The sequence below is a fragment of the Dipodomys merriami genome, unplaced genomic scaffold (genome assembly GCF_024711535.1).
Source record: "Dipodomys merriami isolate MVZ:Mamm:240054 unplaced genomic scaffold, mDipMer1.0.p SCAF_9, whole genome shotgun sequence".
NCBI classification, from domain to species: domain Eukaryota; kingdom Metazoa; phylum Chordata; class Mammalia; order Rodentia; family Heteromyidae; genus Dipodomys; species Dipodomys merriami.
Window position 1 is genome coordinate 18349752 of NW_027206512.1, and position 20851 is coordinate 18370602.

At 34.5% G+C, this 20851-nt stretch overlaps 1 protein-coding gene across 1 annotated transcript in view; it reads right to left on the reverse strand.

The window, feature by feature from the left end:
• Nucleotides 1-20851, reverse strand: part of Bmp2k (BMP2 inducible kinase) — a 90710-nt gene that overhangs the window by 18567 nt on the left and 51292 nt on the right. Inside the window, exons 8-14 of the mRNA XM_070012353.1 lie at nucleotides 17073-17176; nucleotides 15823-15902; nucleotides 10545-10696; nucleotides 7948-8147; nucleotides 7193-7291; nucleotides 6175-6356; nucleotides 4740-4897 (exon numbers count right to left, since the gene is read on the reverse strand). Coding sequence (XP_069868454.1) covers nucleotides 4740-4897; nucleotides 6175-6356; nucleotides 7193-7291; nucleotides 7948-8147; nucleotides 10545-10696; nucleotides 15823-15902; nucleotides 17073-17176 — 975 coding nt within the window. The remainder of the gene's footprint in view (nucleotides 1-4739; nucleotides 4898-6174; nucleotides 6357-7192; nucleotides 7292-7947; nucleotides 8148-10544; nucleotides 10697-15822; nucleotides 15903-17072; nucleotides 17177-20851) is intronic.

The window sequence follows — 20851 nt, forward strand, 5'->3', positions numbered from 1 at the left end:
TACCGAAGCCTTAAGGAAGGAATTTGGTCCTAAACATCTGTATCAAAATTTCAAGGAGGCCTGAACAAAATACTTTTACCTATCCCAACCACAGACCTAATGAGTAAGATTACCTAGGTAGGAACTTGAGAATTTGCACCTTAATACATACACTGGCCAAACTTATAAACCACTACTAGACCAATGGTTCCTAGTATATAAAATCACAAAATTTCTACTAAGGTGCTTTGAATACTTATGTACTTGGTATATTTTCTTCATCAAGCTATAGTAAATTAATGGTAAATATGTAAGTAGCACTGTGCAGTTATATCAAGCACCAACATTATGATATAATGGTAAATAAGAGTCACCATAAATAAAATACGGAAGACACTGTTCTATGGAAAGTTCATTTATCCAATTATATCAGAAATCAGATAAATTTATAATAAAATGATGAATATTCTCAGTGTCATATATAATAAGAAATCAATTTTATTGCACTTCTAAAAATCAGATTTCTAATGTCTACATAATAATCTGGGTCCCTGGACACTAATGACACATAATGACTACACAAGAATTTTGAAACACCTATAAATAAAAAGAAATTAAAATGGTTAAGTGCTATATTTCAAATACATAGTCACCCCTAAAGGGAAGTTAAGTACCTTTTTCAAAAGAGTAGTTCTCCTTAGAGGAGATCCAAGCTTGAGCTTATAAACAACTTACCTTCTCCTGTCTTTCCAAAAGAATTCTGTCCACAAATAAAGGCTCTTTTAATCAATTTTAATTGATATAGATATTAAAAACACAGGACTTAGAAATCCTAGATTAAAAACATATCTCACAATAAAATACTCTAAATTTTCTTCTATTTAGTCAAAAAAATGGCCTAATGGTTATATAGATAAAAGATTTATCAGATACTAGTGAAAACATTTTTATAGATTAAAAAAAAGTGTCACTCTGCACTGAAGGCCCAGTAGCATGTCTGAGCTACAAGAAGATATCAGTTCATGTTTTACAATGAACTATAAATTCCAAAGTTTATATGTACTTTATTCTGTGGCTTCATAACTAAAACAATATTCAGTAGAAATGCGAATCAACCAGTCTTTGGCATCTACTATTGCTCTTTTTAGTTATTTTGTTGAAATTTTAAATAGCCTCAAATGAATCCATCATCAAAAAAATTTCATCATTATTAACATTTAGAAATATATAACTATTTGAACAAATGCAAGTTGAAAATTTCCCCAAAAAACTATTACACAACGTGACAACGACAAGCTTATATTTAACTGTGTTTTTTTTTTTTTTGTCTTTTCTTTTTTTTGGTACTGGGGATCGAACCCAGGACGTTGCACTTGCTAAGCAAGCGCTTTGCCACTGAGCTACATCCCAGCCCCAAGCTTATATTTAAAAAAAAAAAAAAAAATCACTGAGACAAGCTTTTGATTTAATGTGTTCATCTTAAGAATCATTAAAAAAAAGAATCTTTAAATTACAAATAGCATTCATTTATACTGAAATTAAAAGCAAGACTAACTCACATGTTAAATCTCTTCCACATAATATATAGAATCAACTGTTTTCATAAAGGTCACTACAGAAATAATATTTACCAACTATGAAATATTTAGCAACTACTAAAATAAGATTTCTGGATAATACACTCAAAGTAATATATTTCTTCCTAGGCTGCAATTCCTTGTTCTTTAAAAAAAAAATAACTACGTATCATTTTAAAAGTAAATCTCATATAGCAGTGTATTATTCTATGATCACTTTGAAACTATTACACCATTACACAGACAATGTCTATATTCTTAAGGTATACATTAAGGTCTTTAGTCTGTTAAAAAACACTTAATAAACCAAATATAAAAATTTTAACTTTTTTTTTTTTGGGGGGGGGATCCGGTCGTGAGGCCTGAACTCTGGGCCTGGGCACTGTCCCTCAGCTCTTCAGCGCAAGGCTCGCGCTCTACCACTTGAGCCACAGTGCCACTTCCGGCTTTTTTTGCTTATGTGGTGCTGAGGAATCGAACCCAGGGCCTCATGCATGCAAGGCAAGAGCTCTACCACTGAGCTACCTTCCCAGTCCCAATTTTAACATTTTCGAACATTCTTAATAAATATGTGCCAAGAAGAAATGTAAACATTTTGGGCATTTTAAATGCAATAACAATTTTATTCATTTTGGAAAATAGTTGTTGGGGAGAGAGGAACCAACCTGTAATGACCAACCATCAATTTTTACTAAACTGTTAGTCTTCTACTAAAATTCTTAAGGTTCTACAAGAGGATTTTTGCCAATTTTAATTTAAACTCTATCAAATAGATCAAATAGATCTAAAGAGATACTAAAGATGACTAAATATTTCAATTACTAACGGGAAATGGTTTCTCAACTACGTTCTATACCTTATCAATTCTTCATAAATTTTATTAAACATATTATGCTTTCTTTGAAGCCTATTACAACAGCTACTTAATATTAGGAAATAAAGACACTTTTCCACCTGCTTCCTCACTTTAATTTGTCTCTTCTGCTGTTGTTGTTTAACAAAAAGCCAATTTGTTTTTAACTTACCAGCTGAGAAACCTGATACAGAACTTTTGTATGTCAACTAACCACCAAAGACCTCCTATATCAGAGTCTAAAAGCTTAACATTAAGAAATAAGAAACTGGACACTATGTTGAAAATGAACTTTACAAACGGGGGGGGGGGGGGGGAGACAGATATAGTAGGGGAAAAACACAGGAGAAGGTAACAATGCTCCATAAGAAATGTACTCATTACCTTACTCATGTAACTGTAACACCTCTGTACAATATTTTTACAATAAAAAACATTTTTAAGTGGATTTTTTTTCTGACTGAAGACATCATTTATTGCTTTCCTTAAACTTTGAGATATGCATCATCTGTATCTATCTCAATGTTTGCACAAGATAAAGATTAACAGCAGCTGAGTGACTGAGATTACTACCCAGTTAAATGCTATTATTGGGATAGAATTCATGTTTTCTGGTACTGAATGCAGTACAAAAAATTGAAGTAATAATTTCAGTAACTAAATTTCAGTCATTTCAGTAGCCATTAAGATGATATTTCCAAATAGCAGAGGTTTCCAATGTTGCAAGTCTGACATTCACATAAAGTTGTTCTTACACTTTCATCGGGAACCTAATAGCATCTTATAATTAATAATGGCATGAAATATACATAATCTGTGGAACACACATGTGTACAACACATGAGAGAACTACATTCTATCTAACCTTGAAGTTTGAAAATAAATCGTTGGTTCAAAATTTTACAAGCTAAACTCGAATTTTTATGAATTTATACATGCAGACATATATACATGCCATTCTCATCTATGCCAAATAAATAAAACTTATATATTCTAAATGTTTAGAATAGCACTTTTTATAAGGTACAAAATAATGAGAATCATTTGCCTATCCTAAGTTTATTTTTCTTAAAGAAAAAAAAGATTTGATATTTTTGTTGTTTGGTTTTACTATAGAAGGACAAATACTGATTTACCAAAACCTTGAAAGTACACATTAAAAGTAATACTTTTGCTTTTAAAATAATCGTATAAATTGTTATAATTTGGATACTCCTTTCTGTCCTTTCAAAAGAAAGACAAACTTTATTTCCTTTCTTAAAATCTGTTTTTAGGACTATTTCATGTAAATTCTAGGAAAAAAGCCAAACAAAAGTTGTGGTTTAGAAAAATATCTTTTTAATAGGATGTAATCGGTCTTACCAAAGTTAACAAAGCTTTATTAAAGGCTCAAAACTCATTTCTATACAAATTTAAACTATTCTTAACGTGAATGTCGGCCATTTATAAATTTCACATAAAATATATACCAATTCAGAACAAAGTATTTCAACCACTAAAGGCATTCATAAGGCCAGTAACCTAAATAAAATCAAAATTAGAAAATGGGGGCTACTGATATTTTCTTTTCACATACAGAAAGGTGTGTGTGCACACACCTGCACATTCACACATACACACTAAACCTCAGAAACCTGAACACTGCCTCACTTCAAAAGTGAGCTTTTGCTCCTATTTTACAAACTATCTTCCTAAAGAGAACATTTCCAAAATAGGTATGGTGAGGTTTGACATATATAGTAAGTAGTTTGAGAAAAGGCAATGAAGTAAAAACATTGAGATATCTGATTTAAAGTGGAAAAGAATTTATTTAACTTTTGCCATAGCAGAAAACAAAGCAGCCCTTTTATATTACCACTCATTAAAAGGACATTACAATGCATTAACATAATGTAGTAACCCACATTTTTTTCCAGGCATTTTCAAAGGGCAACTCAGACCCACAATCTTTTCTATCAAGTGTGCAAGAAAATAGCTGCAAAGTGATTAGTAAGGCAATATACTACAGTCTCTCTTTTTGCTTGGACATTAATTTTCCATGTTTCAGAGATATTCTGAATTTAACATTCATAGAAATGCAGTATTTAAGTGTTAAGATATCAGTAAACTATCAGGAATCTTGAGGTTAAGAGCTACTACCAAGCAACTAATTTCTACTATACACAACCTGTGTGTATAGTATATATATGAAAAAAGATGGCCTGAATTTTGCCCTCAAATGTACAAAGAGCATTTTCTATATACCCCTCAAGACAGTCTTTGGCCTTGCTGAATAATTATAAAGTTGCTATTTTACTGTGAAGCAAAATAAGCCTTCAAGTGTCCCTTACTTGATCTTAGAAGGTCAAATTCTCTGTCCAAAAGTTCCTCTTCTGTTAAATTGGAAAAATTATCTTCTCCAAAAGGATTCCACCCTGACATATCAGGTGGGTTACTGATGTTCTTCTGATCTGTAAAAGTTGCCACTGCTTCTTTTTCAGCAATTGATCTACTAGAATAATTGAGGAGGAAAAAAGAAAGAAAAACCACATTACAATTAAGGAAACCTCAGCTTCCCAGTTCACATTTAGAAAACCACATTTTATTATAGTGGAGATGGCTGGGATGGAGAGACAGAAACCTTGGGATCTGAGTATAAAAGCACACTACTAGCTCTGTAACCGTCTAACTAAAATATATTGGTGTGTTCCTTAACTCCTTTCTATGCCTCAGCTCATCGCCTCTAATAAAGGGGTGACAGTATCTATATTATAAAGCTACAGAAGTGTTTAAATGATTTAATACATGGTTTAAAAAAAAAGCAAGCACTCCACATATATTATTTAACATTCTCAAGAGGACAAGTCTTAAAGTGACCATCAGTTACCATACTCCACAGTCCCTATTAATACTGTACAGAGATTATACATCATACATCCTGGTTATATGAAAATGTCTTACAAAAAAGATATTCCTTCCTTCATGGAACTAAGTAAATGAAGCGTATCTGGTATGTATGTTATAAAATTACTCACAGTATCTATGATCTGAAGCCTTAGACTACTTGCTCTATGAGAGTTATCTTAGATAAGCCTCTTAGCTTCTGAGGTAAGACGTGAGCCTAAAAACTTAGCTCAGGAGTTCTAGTTGTCTCTCCCTCAACTCACTCTGAAAACACAGTACAGAAATGAGGTGAAGAAACAAAGCTGTCAACTTCTTCTCATATTGAAATCCAGATATACTCTCCATCGACAATGGAAGAAGAATCTCCATGTTCAAAGAAAGATCTCAATTTTACAAGCCTTAACTCCTTTAAATTCACTTTCCCCTTGGCAGCACTATATTATTGTCACTATACATATTTTACTATATATTTTTAAAAGCCCTTGTTTAAACCAAATTACAGAAACTTTACAAGTAGTCAAATCAATTAAAATGATTAGCATATAGCTAGAAATAATTAACCTTTGACAAGGTTACTTCTTTTTAACTATTAAAGTAGCTCATTAAGATTCTGTTTATAGTAAGTTACTAAAAATGTCTTTTCATATATGCTAATAATTCCCTTAATTATAAATGCTGCTAGAAGATGCTAAGCCTTGTCAGCAAAGAGTAATTAGCAGAACTAACAAATGGGAATGGAATGAAGGGTAAGGAAACATAGAGAGGACTAGGGGGGAAAAGGTGGCTCTATAGCAAAATAACAAAATTTATTCAAGAACCATTTCATGATTCCACTCATCAATTACATCCACGTCCACTTGCATTCACTGGAAAAATACTTGCCTACTGGTACTGTAAGAGGAGTCCATGGTTCCAACCTGACCTGGAAGTGATGAGGCATAGGAGACTAAGGCTGGTGAGAAGTCTTGAGGGGATGTAAGATATTCAGGAGATGCTTGGTGTTGAGACTGCTGGCGCTGAGTTAGCATCTGTTGTTGTAAAAAAGCCTGCTGATACTGCTGCATCTGAAATAAGAAACAGCAATATACACATCAATAATCCAATCACTGAAGTACTGACAGCACTGTATCTATTTATACTATGCTCCTTCCTTTTCACATTCATTGGGGACAAAACCAGAAGCAGAAAAAAAAATGCATACTTGAAGGAACAGGTTGTTACTAGAAAATTATAACAGGACGAATTTTGTCCACTAATGATACAAAACAGACTCACTTGATCAGATAAAAATTCCTCCTTTATGTGGGCTGGGAAGGTGGCTCAGTGGTAGAGTGTTTGCCTTGCATGCTTGAGGCCCTGGGTTCGATTCCTCAGCACCACATAAGCAAAAAGAAAAAAGCCGCTAGTGGCGCTGTGGCTCAAGTGGTAGAGTGCTAGCCTTGAGCTGAAGAGCAGAGGGACAGCACCCAGGCTCAGAGTTCAGGCCCACGACTGGACCCAAAAAAAAAAAAATTCCTCCTTTAAGTATTTTACGGAAAGAAAAGAGAGTACCTTAAACACACTAATATGATGGTCTGAAGCAAATATACTCTCTCTTGGGATTTCACTGTTACTCAACAGGTATTTGCTGAATGAAAGAGATATACAGTTCAGCAAAACATCGCTGGTACAGATCACTTTCCATATCTATTATCTATAAATTACCATGTGCCATATTTAGATGCCATAGTTCAGCACAAACTAAAGCTGCTTGAGAATATACACTGGCTTCAATAAAATACATGTATATTAACTAACTTAAATTGATTTTGAATTACTCAATTCTAATTAGTACTATTCATACTTGCAACCCTATACTGCACACCTTGAAAGCAATCTTTAGAAATTACACTCTACATACCATTGTGGTATACTGTGATGCAGGAGGTTGTGGCTGATATACTGAATGCATTAAAAACTGTTGCTGCAGTATCTGTTGCTGCTGCACTGCATGTTGATACTATATTGAGAGGGGAAAAGAACTAATCAGTATTATTCACAGTTTTTTAATGCCTACCAATTTTAAGTATTGATCATGCAGTTATAAAATGATAATATTAATTCAATTTAATTCACTAAGTTGAATGAAACCAGAAGGCAAAGGCCAGCACAGAACTTAAGGTCACTTTTATTCTGTGTTCTTTCCAACTCTGAATGTTTCTCTTCTTACCCCAAGGCCAATCCAGTCAAAACAATTAAAAAAATCTATCTAGCAAATATCAAAGACAAAGTTATTTCTGAAAAGATTTTTTTTACAAAAGTATTATTAATCTGTGAACTCAAGTTATAACATAAAATAGGTAATATTCATCATAAACTGCAGTACTTCATGCTGGATATCAAATAATTAGATGAACATTCTTTGCTTCATAAGGCTATGATGTAACCTATTTTAACACTGTGTTTAACTGTCTCATCAAATCACAATTAACTACATTCTCTTTAATAATCAAGAAACTAGGGGAAATGTTTAGTTGAAGTCAGTTCAAGGTGCACATGAATAGAAAGCAAATTCAATTGTCTCATGAATTTACCATATTGCTTCCATTTGTACAGTAACAAAAGAACCACCTGCTACATACATGCATTGTGAAGTAGAGGATACAAAAGAACTACCTGCTGCATATAAGCATCCTGAAGTAGCTGCTGTTGCTGCTGCTGCTGCTGGTGGTGAGGTTGGGGATGCTCCAACTGAAGTTGCTGTAATCTCCAATCTCCCTGTTGTAGTTGTTGAAGTACTCTATGCTGCTGTGGAGGCTGCTGAGGGAGCCCCTGACCCAGTAACATTTCAGGACTATTTCCAGGTCTCATTGCTCCTGTGATAGATTTCCAAAAACTTAATACTAACACACTAAAGATTTCAATAAAATGACTAAGCTTCAACATTTATCCAACTAAGGCATCTATATTCATACTTTAACACAACTTCATCACCTTATCACATATCCTATGTGCATATACCCTAAAGGAATTATTTATCTTAATTACAAGTGTCTAGGAAACTAAATCTTATCATTACTGCAGTTGGGGGAGAGGTTCAAGTTCACACAGATGTTGCTGTAAAAGCACATCCCTAATTTGTGTATGAATGTGTGTGTGTTTATCATCTACAATTGTGAACAAATCCATGAACACACAAGCCACAAGAGTGTGTTCTATACCTGTCCACTATTATCAAGTACCCTTAAGAACAGAACTCAGTCTAGAATGCCACTTTGCACCTGCTGAACTCTTTCCTATTCTTTCATCTAAGAATCACTCAATTTATTACATTGCATTAAATCCTATGTGTATCATTGACTTAGATAGCTATTTCCTAACCAGGAATCCTGAGGTGATGTCTTATATATCTTATATATCTAGGACAACCACAAAGAGCCTTTTATATCAAAGATGCTAACTAAATGCTTTCCTCTAAATACACATTTACTTCAAGCTCTACAAATTTTAACCCTAGGAAAATTCTATTAAAACTTCTGAAATCAGCTAAAACAGCTATACAACATCAAAAAAGAGGAAGAGCAATACACTAAAACATTAAAATATCTTTGTTCACTTCCAATAATTTAAGCTCAATTTAAACACAACTGCTATAGTTTGGATGTTTAAGGTACTCCACTCAGGTACTCTGGGTGGGAGTACAAAGAGGTCCCCAAGGAAATTGTGGGACCATGGCCCATCCCTCTTCCACTTTCCTGGCACTCCCTGCCCTTCCTCTACTACAGACCTAAACAACATGGGTCTACCCAATCATGGACTAGAACCTCTAAAACTGTGAGCCAAAATAAAGCTTTTCCTCCTATTACTGTCTTAGACATTTTGTTATATTGATGGAAAATCCACTGAAATACAAGTCTCTTTAATCCTAAAGAGCGAAGAGAAAAAGGAAGAGCATGCAAAGAGGAAAGGATTCTTTTTTCCATCAAAATGTTAGTATTTCCAAACCTCCTCAAGTACAATGACTATGAAAAGTTTTCTATTTTTAACTCTTCAAGTTATAAGAAAAAGGTATGTCCATTTTAATGGTTCTTTAAAATATCTATAAAAATGTAAGGATGAAACTAAAACTCATAGTCCCATAACACAGGCATAATCAACATTAGCTTTTTAATTTCTTTTCAGTTGGAAGCATATCTACAAATTAGATTCCTCAGATACACATCTATGTGTCATAGCCTTAGTAACTACCTGAATGCTAGAGCCTAAACATAACCCAAATATAATCATAGAATAACTAATACTGTCAGGCAGGAGAGCTCCTTGACCTTCAAACCAAAGCAATAGAATACCAGAGAACTTCAAACATAACCATACAATTTACCTAAAAATAATGAGTCATAAATATTCATATCATTATTCCCCATTTGCAAATGATAAAACTGAGACTTGTAGAAATTAAGTGAATTCATCAACAAGTCAAGTAAGTACAGATAGAGAGGATCAGACAAACGATTAGAGCTTAACTAATCTATAATCCACATACCCACTGAGAATCACATTCTCTACAAAGATAAGATAGTATATGTGTTTAAACCTTGAGGATTTATATTGAAAGAAATTTATTGTCAAATGTAAGAGTCTTCTCTTACTATATTCCCAACTTTCACAATATACAGATTTCAGTAGGGAGGTCAAGGTTGTCAGTATTTTGACCATAACTTTGTAACTACCACACAGTACATTTTCATTATATATCCGTTGATTTAATTATTTAAAAAAAACCTGCCAAAATCTTGGCTACAAAGCAACCAATTCAAAACTAAACAACTTGATTAGACATCAGTAAACTGTAACTTGAAGCTTTATCTGCTTTACAATATTAAGTTTGCTAAACTGACTTGTGTGGCTCACACCTGTAAATCTAGTTACTTGGGAGGCTGGGGGAAAAGTTCACAATACCCCTTTTACTGCCAATTGTTGGGCATGGTGACATGCACATCCCAACTCTAGCAGGAAGTGAAAAATAGGATAATCTCAGGTGCACACCAGGTGCATATCAGGGCAGGAAGCAAGACACCATCTCAAAAATAACCAGTGCTAAAAAGGGCTGAAGGCAAGTATTTGCATTAAGAGTGTTGGCCTAGCAAGTTGTGGCCCTGAATGTCAAACTCCAGTATTAAAACAAAATTGATTTGCTGGTAATCTGTGCTCCTAAGAAATCAAACCATAAAGAGATTATTATAATGAGGATGGGATTGAAATGTCTGTATTACCTTTTGGTCTGTGGTTACTGAATTCACCAGGAACAGGGACTTTAACAGGTGTTGAACTCTGTATGGTCAACACACTAGTAGTAGTAGAGTAGGCCTTTGGTCTTTGTCTTGGTGCAATTGAGGTTTCTGTTGGTCCAATGGTATCTGTTATTCTACAATAGAAGAATACATCTCATTCTAAATATTGGGATTATTTCTAATGTACTATTATAAAGTATGTATTTCAACAGATGAATTTAATAATTACAGACAATCAGATTAGTCCTCTTGACTCCCTCCTACATCTCACTCTAAAGGTAAATATGTAATGAAGATAGAAAAGTCAAAAAACAGTATTAAAACTAATATTTCTTAAAACAGTACGTTACCATTCACAGTCTGCCATAATACTAAATATTGCTGCTAGGCAATAAAATGAGATCGGAAGGAAATAAACAAATTTTCTCATAAGCCTTCGGACAAAATCAAGACTCAGGTCACTAAAGAAAAACAAGGCATGAGAAGGAAAATACTGTGCCCTAAAGAATAAAAACAAAACATATTTTTAGCAGATGGAGCCATTTGCTCATGTTAAACTTCTTGAATCTTTGTTTAACTTACAACACTGAATAGAAATTATATAAAATCTTTCCCACAAGGACTTAGTGTAGGCAACATGAATACACATTTTTGGAAGCAAGGGACAGCTTATGTAATTCAAGAAGACACAGACTTTTGCTTTTCTTTTAAATAAAAAAGAGACAAGGAAAATCTTTAACATACATTTATCACATTTGGTTTCTAAAAATTCAGTTAAAAAAACACAAATTTTTTAATAGGGTCAAATGTTCAATGTAGAGAGAATTTACCATAAAATCACTTTAAATAAATTCCTTTGAAAATTTTTCAAGTGATTTAATATGTAAAGTTATTGTACTTGGAAAAAAAAAACAACCTACAACTGCATATAGCCAGTTCTTTTCTTATAAGTAACACAAGAGGGAGCTCTGCTAACAATTAAAAAAAACAGTTAACTTTTCTAAAAGGAAAGAAAAAGAAAAACGAATCAAACACTTTCAAATTGTGGCAATATATTGTACATGTGTTACCTCCTAAAAAGAATACATGTTTGGAATGAGAGGGATATGGTATGAGTCATAAAATTTGAATTAAGATCATAAGGGACCATTTATACATATACTCAATTAGATCTTATTTTAATGAAAATTAAGTATTTGTACATTCAAATTATGAAATATGGTATTAAAACCAATCACTTACCCCCTAAGCCTAAGTAATCAGGAAGATATATTATAATCTTTCTGTTTATCCTTTTTATTAGAGTAATAAAAGTCAGAAATGACCTTGCCATGTTCTAACACACACACTACAAAAGCTCTAAAATGCATATTAAAATTCTAAAAGACTAATTTATTTTACCAAAGTAATAGTATCTCTTATACAACGCAATATCTAGTAAAATAGTGTGTGACACTCTATTATCAAAAAATGTATGGTATACTTAATTAGGAAAACATGGCACATGTTGGCAAAAATACAACAAAATATGTAACAGTAAAATTAATTAGTGCCAAGCTAACACCTTCACAAATTTCATGGATTCTACTTTAACGTGACTTAAGAATGATTCAGATAAAAACTAGAGATAGAAAATTTTACTTTGGTGAGGAGGATTGGGTGGGGGGTGGGGAGGCTGGGAAAGGATGTGAAGGGTAAACAAAGGAGGAGGCTGCAATGCTTGATAAGAAATGTACGCATTAACCTGCCCATGTAATTGTAACCCCTCTGTACAGTGTGTTCACAAAAAAGAAAAAGAAAAAAAGAAAAAAAAGAAACAAGAAATCACATAATACATTAAAAACAAAAACACAAAACCAAAAAATACAAAGAAAATCCTCTTGTGTCCATGTCTTGGAGTTCATTTCACTTAGCATCATTTTATATGGTCATATATACATAGCTATTGAGCTATTCTGTTCATCTGCTAGTATTATCCTAGACATATACTAATTATTACAAACGAGGAAAACATGGAGCCTATTTTTGGGGGTCTGGCGCACTTCACTTAATACGATTATTTCTTTTGTTTTTTTGTTTGTTTTTTGTTTGTCATGGGGTTTGAACTCTGGTCTTTGGGCACTGTCCCTGCACTCTTTAGTTCAAGGCAAGGGCTAATAAAAAAATTAAAATAAAATAAAAAATTTTACTTTGGTGGGGGGGGAGGGGGGTAGAGCGGGGAGGATTGGGTGGGGGCGGGGGCAGGGAGAGAATGGGAAGGGATGGGAAGGGGAAACAAAGGAGGAGGCTACAATGCTTGATAAGAAATGTACTCATTATCTTGCCCATGTAATTGTAACCCCTCTGTACAGTATTTTCACAATAAAAAAAATATTGATACAAAATAAAAAAATAAACTTCTGGACAAAAAAAAAATAAAAAATAAAAATAATAAATTTTTCAGACAGTAAATAGTTGGTTATATGTATGTTACCACAATAAAACAAAATTGAAAAAATCTTCCCCTCCAAAACACTTAAATTAATCCTGAGTTACTACAAACTAACTCAGAGAAGAGACAGTGAAACGTTAATTATGTAATGTGGAAGAATAATGGAAAGAATAAAACTTGAAGTCTAAAGAAAAAAAAGAAAATTTTAAAGATTATCTCATTATAATAATATAAAATATAAAAATAATAAAACCAAGCATTTTTCATATAAATAACTGGAAGAAAATGGCTAGACAAAGTGATGACACAAAATTGCCTAAATCAGCCAACTGTAACAGTTGCATGGACACAGCTGCACTGCCTTACCTTCACCACCATGATCCACAGTACGGGGTAGAGCTTCCCTCCCATCACCTGAATAATCTTCCTAAGACTCAGATTCCGGCTTAAAATCCTTCAACACTTCCCTATGTCAGGGGCAGCGATTCACAACATTTCCATCTTTTTGGTGCGTGCGTGCGTGTGTGCGTGCGTGCGTGCGTGCGTGCATGCGTGCGTGCGTGTGTGTGTGTTGGTGTTATTTTTTGTTTTTTGTCAGTTGTGGAGCTTGAACTATGGGCCTGGATGCTGTCCCTCAGCAATTCAGCTCAAGGCTTGAGCCACAGCACCACTTCCAGTTTTCTGGTGGTTAATTGGAGATAAGAGTCTCACAAACTTTCCTGCCTGGGCTGGCTATGAACCATGATCCTCAGATATCAGCCTCCTGAGTAGCTAGGTTTACAGGTGTGAGCCACCAGCACCCAGCTTCAACAATTTCCATCTTTAAAGCAGCTAAGTCAGTTAACTAACACATATTTGAGTTTTGTTGTTGTTGTTGTTGTTAGGGGGAGGGACTTGGGGGTGACACTGGGGTTTACACTAGGGGCTTCATGCTTGTTAAGCAGGTACTCTACCATTTGAGCCATCCTCCAAGTTCTTTTTGATTTAGTTTTTTGGGAAAAAGGGTCTAGCCTTATGCTCAAGCTAACCAAGACTACAATCCTCCAATTTTAGGTTTCCTATATAACTGGGATGACATAAGCCACCATGCTCAGCTATTAGTTGAGATGGAGTCTCACTCACTTTAATCAGGCTAGCTTTAAAGTGTAACTCTCCAAATAGCTGTCTCCCAAATAGCTAGGATTATAATTATGAGCCATCATGCCTAGCTTAAAATATTAACAGTCCAAGAACACAGGCAAATTTGAGGAGGCAGAGTAGGTTTTGAGATGTAAAGCAAATAGTGTCAAAGACAGCTAGGAAGCACCCATAAAGGCCTTTTCTGAGTGATGAAACTAGCTATTAGAGATTTATCTGCCTTTTACATGAAAAAAAAAAACCTTTAATTGAAATACTAAAGTTTGTAATTTAAATATACAATAAATTTATCTTAATGGCCAGTAAGTACCAACCAATCTTATATTTTCATATATAACAGATTTTACATATTACAGAAATGCATTGAAATTCTACAAAATTGGCACGTAAAAATTGTACATATTAATGAAGTACTATGTATGCTTTGATAAATATATATTGTATGTTTTTGTGTTTTGTTTTCTTACACCTGTCTTGAGATTTGAACTCAGACCCTGGGAGTTGTCCCTGAGCTTTTTCCCTCAAGGTTATGTTCTATCCCACAGCTCTACTTCTGGCTCTTTGATAGTTAATTGGAGATCAGAGTTTCACAGACTTTCCTGTCAAGGCTGGCTCCAAACCACAATCCTCCTGAGGAGCAAAAATTACAGGAGTGAGCCTGTAATATGTTTATAAAAACATACTGTTTTTATAAAGAGGTAAGCACTGCACATTTTGATGGCACTATTTCATTTCTTATAACTGCATCACTATAACATTATAATTATAACAAGTTATAACTATAAAATAGTGAAGATACTCAAATCATTCCTTTTGCTCAGTTGATTAATTTTTATATCAGCATCTATTTCTAAAGAATTGACAAACTGAAAAAAGTAAAATTCAACGATTAAGTCTTATAATAATTTATAACTACCGCACAACCCTAACAGCTGCTTCTAATTAAAGCTCATCATAGATGAGACACATTAGTGGTCATGCTGAATTCCTAAACATTAGATACAACTATTTTCATCCACCTCTTTCACAACAAAACAGTCTGAAATTCAAGTGAATAAAGATACTTTTAGAGGTGCTGTGTTTTTATTTTCTTCAAAAGTCACTCACAATATTTGAACAAAAAATGTAACAGCTGATCATTTATAACACACATCTTAACTGAATCCCAAACAGCAGAGCTGTTGGAAAATTCACTGACATATAGATCAATATCCTGGACTGGGAAGGTGGCTTAGTGGTAGAGTGCATGCTAGCATTCATGAAGCCCTGGGTTCTATTCTCAGTACCACATAAACAGAAAAAGCCAGAAGTGACTGTGGCTCAAGTGGTAGAGCTCTAGCATTGAGCATAGAGAGCCTCAGGGACAGAGCCCAGGCCCTGAGTTCAAGGCCCAGGACTGGGGGGGAAAAATGATCAATATCCAAATTTGTCAACATGATATTGCTTGAGACACATTTACCTATCATTCAGGCTTCATTCCTCACCACTCACTCCTGTCTTATGCTCTAGCTCTTAAGTTTCACAAAGGTCACTTTCCCTGTCTGAATATCTGATTTACACAATCTATAACCAACACATTCACTAAGCCACACACAATTTTTGGCAGTGAGGATGATATTTTACCAATGAGGATGTCACCTGGGTTTTTTTTTTGTTGTTTTTTTTAAAATACATTTTCAATTTAAAGCCTACCTGGCTTTCATTTGGCTTTTCCTAGCAGCTGCTTCACTAGCAGTCATCGGTTCAGGAAGAGCTGAAGGAATAGAGGAATTCTTGGAAGAAAACAAAACTTTTCACTTAGTTTTTATTTTAATTGCATTGTTTTTAAATTATATGCATCTTTGTAAAATAAACAGAAGAATATCATTGTATACAATTAATAAAAGAGTTAAACCTTGGGAAAACAAAATAAATTAAATATTATAAGGGTTTAAAAAAGAGAAAACACATTCCTTTCTTTTCTTTTTTTTTTTTTTGGTCCATCGTGGGGCTTGAACTCTGGGCTTGGGCGCTGTCCCTGCCTTCTTCAGCTCAAGGCTAGCGCTCTACCACTTAAGCCATAGCACCATTTCCAGTTTTCTAGTGGTTTATTGGAGATAAAGAGTCTCATGGACTTTCCTGCCTGGGCTGGCTTTGAACCGTGATCCTCAGATCTCAGCCTCTTAAGTACCTAGGATTACAGGCGTGAGCCACCAGTGCCCGGCTTCCTTCCTTTTCTAAGTATGCATATTAAGATATAAAGAAAACATGTAAGAACAAGTGAGGTTAGAATGAGTCTTACAAAGTGGAAAATAGCTTGACCAATGATAATTCTAGCCATCTTTATTAGAATTAGCAAATATTTGCCATACACAGTTTATCTGAAGTAGTTCATGTACACTGTAGAAAGTGAATGGAATTCAAAGTCTTTGAATGAACATCTTTCTGGTCCACAGAAGATTACATTACTTGCAATTTTTATAATTATTATCCTTATTTTCCTAGGAAAATGGACATTAACCTTCTAAAAAATAGAAAATCAGTTACCAGTAAAGGTGGAAATTGAACTCGGGTATCTCCATTTACATCATTACACTAGTTACACCAAAAAAAACCCAATTTTCTCATTGAACTTAATGCCTTTTGTCTGTCTCAGGAATTTTTCACCATACCTCCAGAGTTTAAAAAAAATTCCCCAAATTAATTATCTTGCTTATTAAATGGTTAGGCCTAAACACTTAATAAAAATATCATATGCCTTAACAGATACATGTCACTATATTTCTGTCAAAATTTCCAGCAGGAGCCCTGAGTTTATTGTAGCTCTCCAGAGCACCCTGAGGAACAGTTTGGAAAATGTGTCTTTACACCAAAACTACAGTCACAAAAACAATATGAGATTACTCTAACTGCATGTTATAAAATGGGTTTTACATTCATATAGTACTTTCAAAAATACTTACATTGATATTGGAGACTGGACAATCCTTTTTGGCAAACTTAAATGCAAAATAAGACACCTGAAATATATCAGGTCTATGCTCTGGATCTGGTTCAAGCATGAATCCTGCAATAACAGATCAAAATGTGAAGATGTGTCCATATCTTGGGGTTCATTTCATTTAGCATCATCTTTTTTTTTTTATTGCGAGAATACCATACAGAGGAGTTACAATTACATGGACAAGATAACGAGTACATTTCTTATCAAGCATTGTTGCCTCCTCTTTGTTTCCCCTTCCTATCCCTTCCCATACTCCCCTCCTCCCCCCACCTGATCCTCCCACCACCCCCCACCAAAGCCGTAAAGTTCGTTTTTCGACATAATGACTTGTACATCTCATTGTTGCAATGGGTCCACCTGTATCCCTAGTTAAATGATGTTTTTTCCCTTCCCCTCCACAAATTATACCAACATCAAATACAGTGAAAGCATGGTTATACCGTGGGGGAGGGACATACAAAGCAACAAAGAAATCATCTTATAAATATGTTAGAAACAATTGCATGAAAGGAAAAACAAAAACAAAAAAAATTTGAATACATATCTTAGGGTTCATTTCCCTAACATCAACTTATCTGACCTTTTCTGCTTGACTCAGACATATACTAGTTATTGCAAATAAGGGAAACCATGGGACCTATGTTTCTTTGGGCCTGGCTTACTTCACTTAATATATTTTTTTCCAAGTCTTTCCATTTCCTAACAAAGCATCATCTTATATGATCATTTGTACATGGGTTTTGAGCTTTTCAGCTCATCTGATAAAAATTATCCTATATGTATACTAATTATTGCAAATAAGGGAAACCATGAGACCTAAATTTCTGAGTTACTTCACTTAATAGGATTTTTTTCCAAGTCTTTCCATTTCCTAACAAATGAGGTGGTGTCGTTCTTCCTGATGGAAGCATAGAATTCCATTGTATATATATCACACAAGAGGTCTGTCTTTGCCGGGCGCTGGTGGCTCACGCCTGTAATCCTAGCTACTCAGGAGGCTGAGATCTGAGGATCGCGGTTCAAAGCCAGCCCGGGCAGAAGAGACCGTGAGACTCCTATCTCCAATAAACCACCAGAAAACCGGAAGTGGCACTGTAACTCAAGTGGTAGAGCACTCGCCTTGAGCTGAAGAGCTGAGGGACAGCGCCCAGACACAGAGTTCAAGCCCCACGACCGACAAAAAAAAAAAAAAAAAAGAGGTCTGTCTTTATTGTTCTTGTTTTAAATGTACCATGTGACTATTTTTTTGTTGTTCTTGTTTCTTTTGCATGTTCTTTCTCCTATGGAATATCCCCTGTTGTCACTGTACTTGATTTTGGTACCCTGCATCTTGTATATACGTATGTCTAGTCTGGGGAGGGGAAGGGGAATAACAAAACGCTGAAACAAGGACACAGGATAACCCATTGCAACAAAGATACGCACAGGACAATATATTAGAAATGAACTTTACAACTTTGGGCGGGGGTTAGGGGGAATGGGGGAGAAGAGGAATGTGGGGAGGGAAGGGGTAACAATGATCAACAAGTAATGTACTCATTGCCTTACTCATGTAACTGTAACCCCTCTGTATAGCATCTTTACAATAAAAGAAAAAAAAAAAAGAAAGAAAATGTACCGTAGAGAAATAACATAATGGTAACACCAATTTCTAGCGTATTACTTTTTATACCCAAAAAGATTTTCTAGAAAAAATAAAACATTACCTAAAGCTCTGAAAAAAAAAAAAGTGAAGATGTTTCATTGAAAAAAAAAGTTTTGTTTTGTTTTTCAGTTCTATCCTAACATCAGGGCTGTTTCTAACAAACCTCATTAAAGTTTACTGGAAATGGAATAAATTAATTCCAACCACTAAACTAAAAGGCAGATCAGTCAAAGGTGTAGTACAGCCTAAATATGAATGGCAAATATGATCATTTCAAGAAAGTAACACAATGTGAATTTAACAACACGGGACAAAAATGAATTAAAAGCAATAAAGAATTATTTAGCTGGGTGCTGATGGCTCACACCTCACTAACCAGGAGGCTGAGATATGAGGATCATGTGTCAAACCCAGCCCACGCAACAAGTCCCTAAGACTCTTATCTCTAATTACTACCAGAAAACCAGAAGTGGAGCTGTGGCTCAGAGAACATCAGTCTCATCATGCTCTCAAGAGAGCATACAGGCTGAGTTCAAGCCCTACAATCAACAAAAAGAAAAAAAATAAGGAATTATTCAAGAAAGCCCCAAGGGTACAAAGTCCCTCAAAATAATTCCATTGAAATAACTGGATTATCTACCTATAATGTATCTATTTTTAAATGATTCCAAATCACCAAGCTACTTATGACTAAGTCTAAGTCATAATTATCCACATTATAACTACTTAACAAAGCAGTAAAGGATTGGCACTAAAATTTTCCAAAAACATGCTTTTTTTCTCATAGTAATAATATTCTCAATAGTTCAACCTTTGGAGAGGGTGCTAATACTGTAGGGTTTGGAGTCGGGGCTTCAGGGCCTGCTGGACCAATACTCTACCACTTGAGCCACACCTTTAGCTCTTAAGGTTTGGTTATTTTTGAGACAGGATCTCACTTTTAGGGCTACTCTGAATATCAGTAGTCCTGTAATGACAGTTATTACAGTAGTGAAGACAGCAGTGTGAGAGGCTATCTAATTATTACATAATTTTACAGGCTAAGAAGAATTTTTCATAATTTAACTCATAATTCTTAAGGTTTGCCATTTTCAATATGTCCATTTTCAAAACAGAAAGTCTAAGATAAATGAAGATACTCAAGTATCTATATCAACTGAATGATAAAGCAGATGCAAACAGCTGTTAGGTTCTACATACCTTGCTGTTAATCTCTGTAGGGTATGGAGGGAGAGGGACGGGGGAATAAGGGGAGAAACTAGAGAGGAAGTAACCATGTTCCACAAGAATGGTACTCATTTCCTTATATAACTGTAACCCCTCTGTATATCACCTTTATAATAAAAAAAAAAACAATCAGCCATACACATAAGACACTATGTTGGAAATTAACTTTACAACTTGGGGAGGGAGGGACTGAGAAGAGAAAGTGGGAGAAAAATGAGATGGAGGTAAAAATGTTCAACAAGAAACGTACTCCCTCTGTCCAACTCCTTTACAATAAAATTAAAAATATTTTAAAGCACTTTCTTAAGCTTTTACTGTAAAACACTATAAAGTCTGGAAGTGATGCTATGGCTCAAGTAGTAAAGTGCTAGCTTGAGCTGAAGAATTGAGGGACAGCATCCAGGCCGAGTTCAAGCTCCACAATCGAAAAAAAAATTTTAATAAAATAGATTTAACTTATAATAGGAAGTAAAATATTTGAATGCTTTTATTTTACTCAAAAATTTTTATGTGAGGCATAAATTTACACCAAGAATGATGAAAACTAAAATCTTTAGAAATACTGACAAAGGAAGGATCTGATGCACTGCATCATTAAAGCATAATTAATTAAATATCAATCACGTCCTAAAATTATCAATAGTGTTTATCTTGTGCATAGACATTCATGGAAAGACAGATGGACAGAAACACAAACACAGGGAAATTAGATTTTATTACTATTTACTAATCATATTACACATCTGTGTATAAATTGTCCAGTCTCTCATGCAGTATTCAATAAAAACATTCAGAGACTTCAAGACATTTCAAGAAACTCCCCATTCAAAATCCTACTTTGTTACTAAAATACTGTACACTTAGCA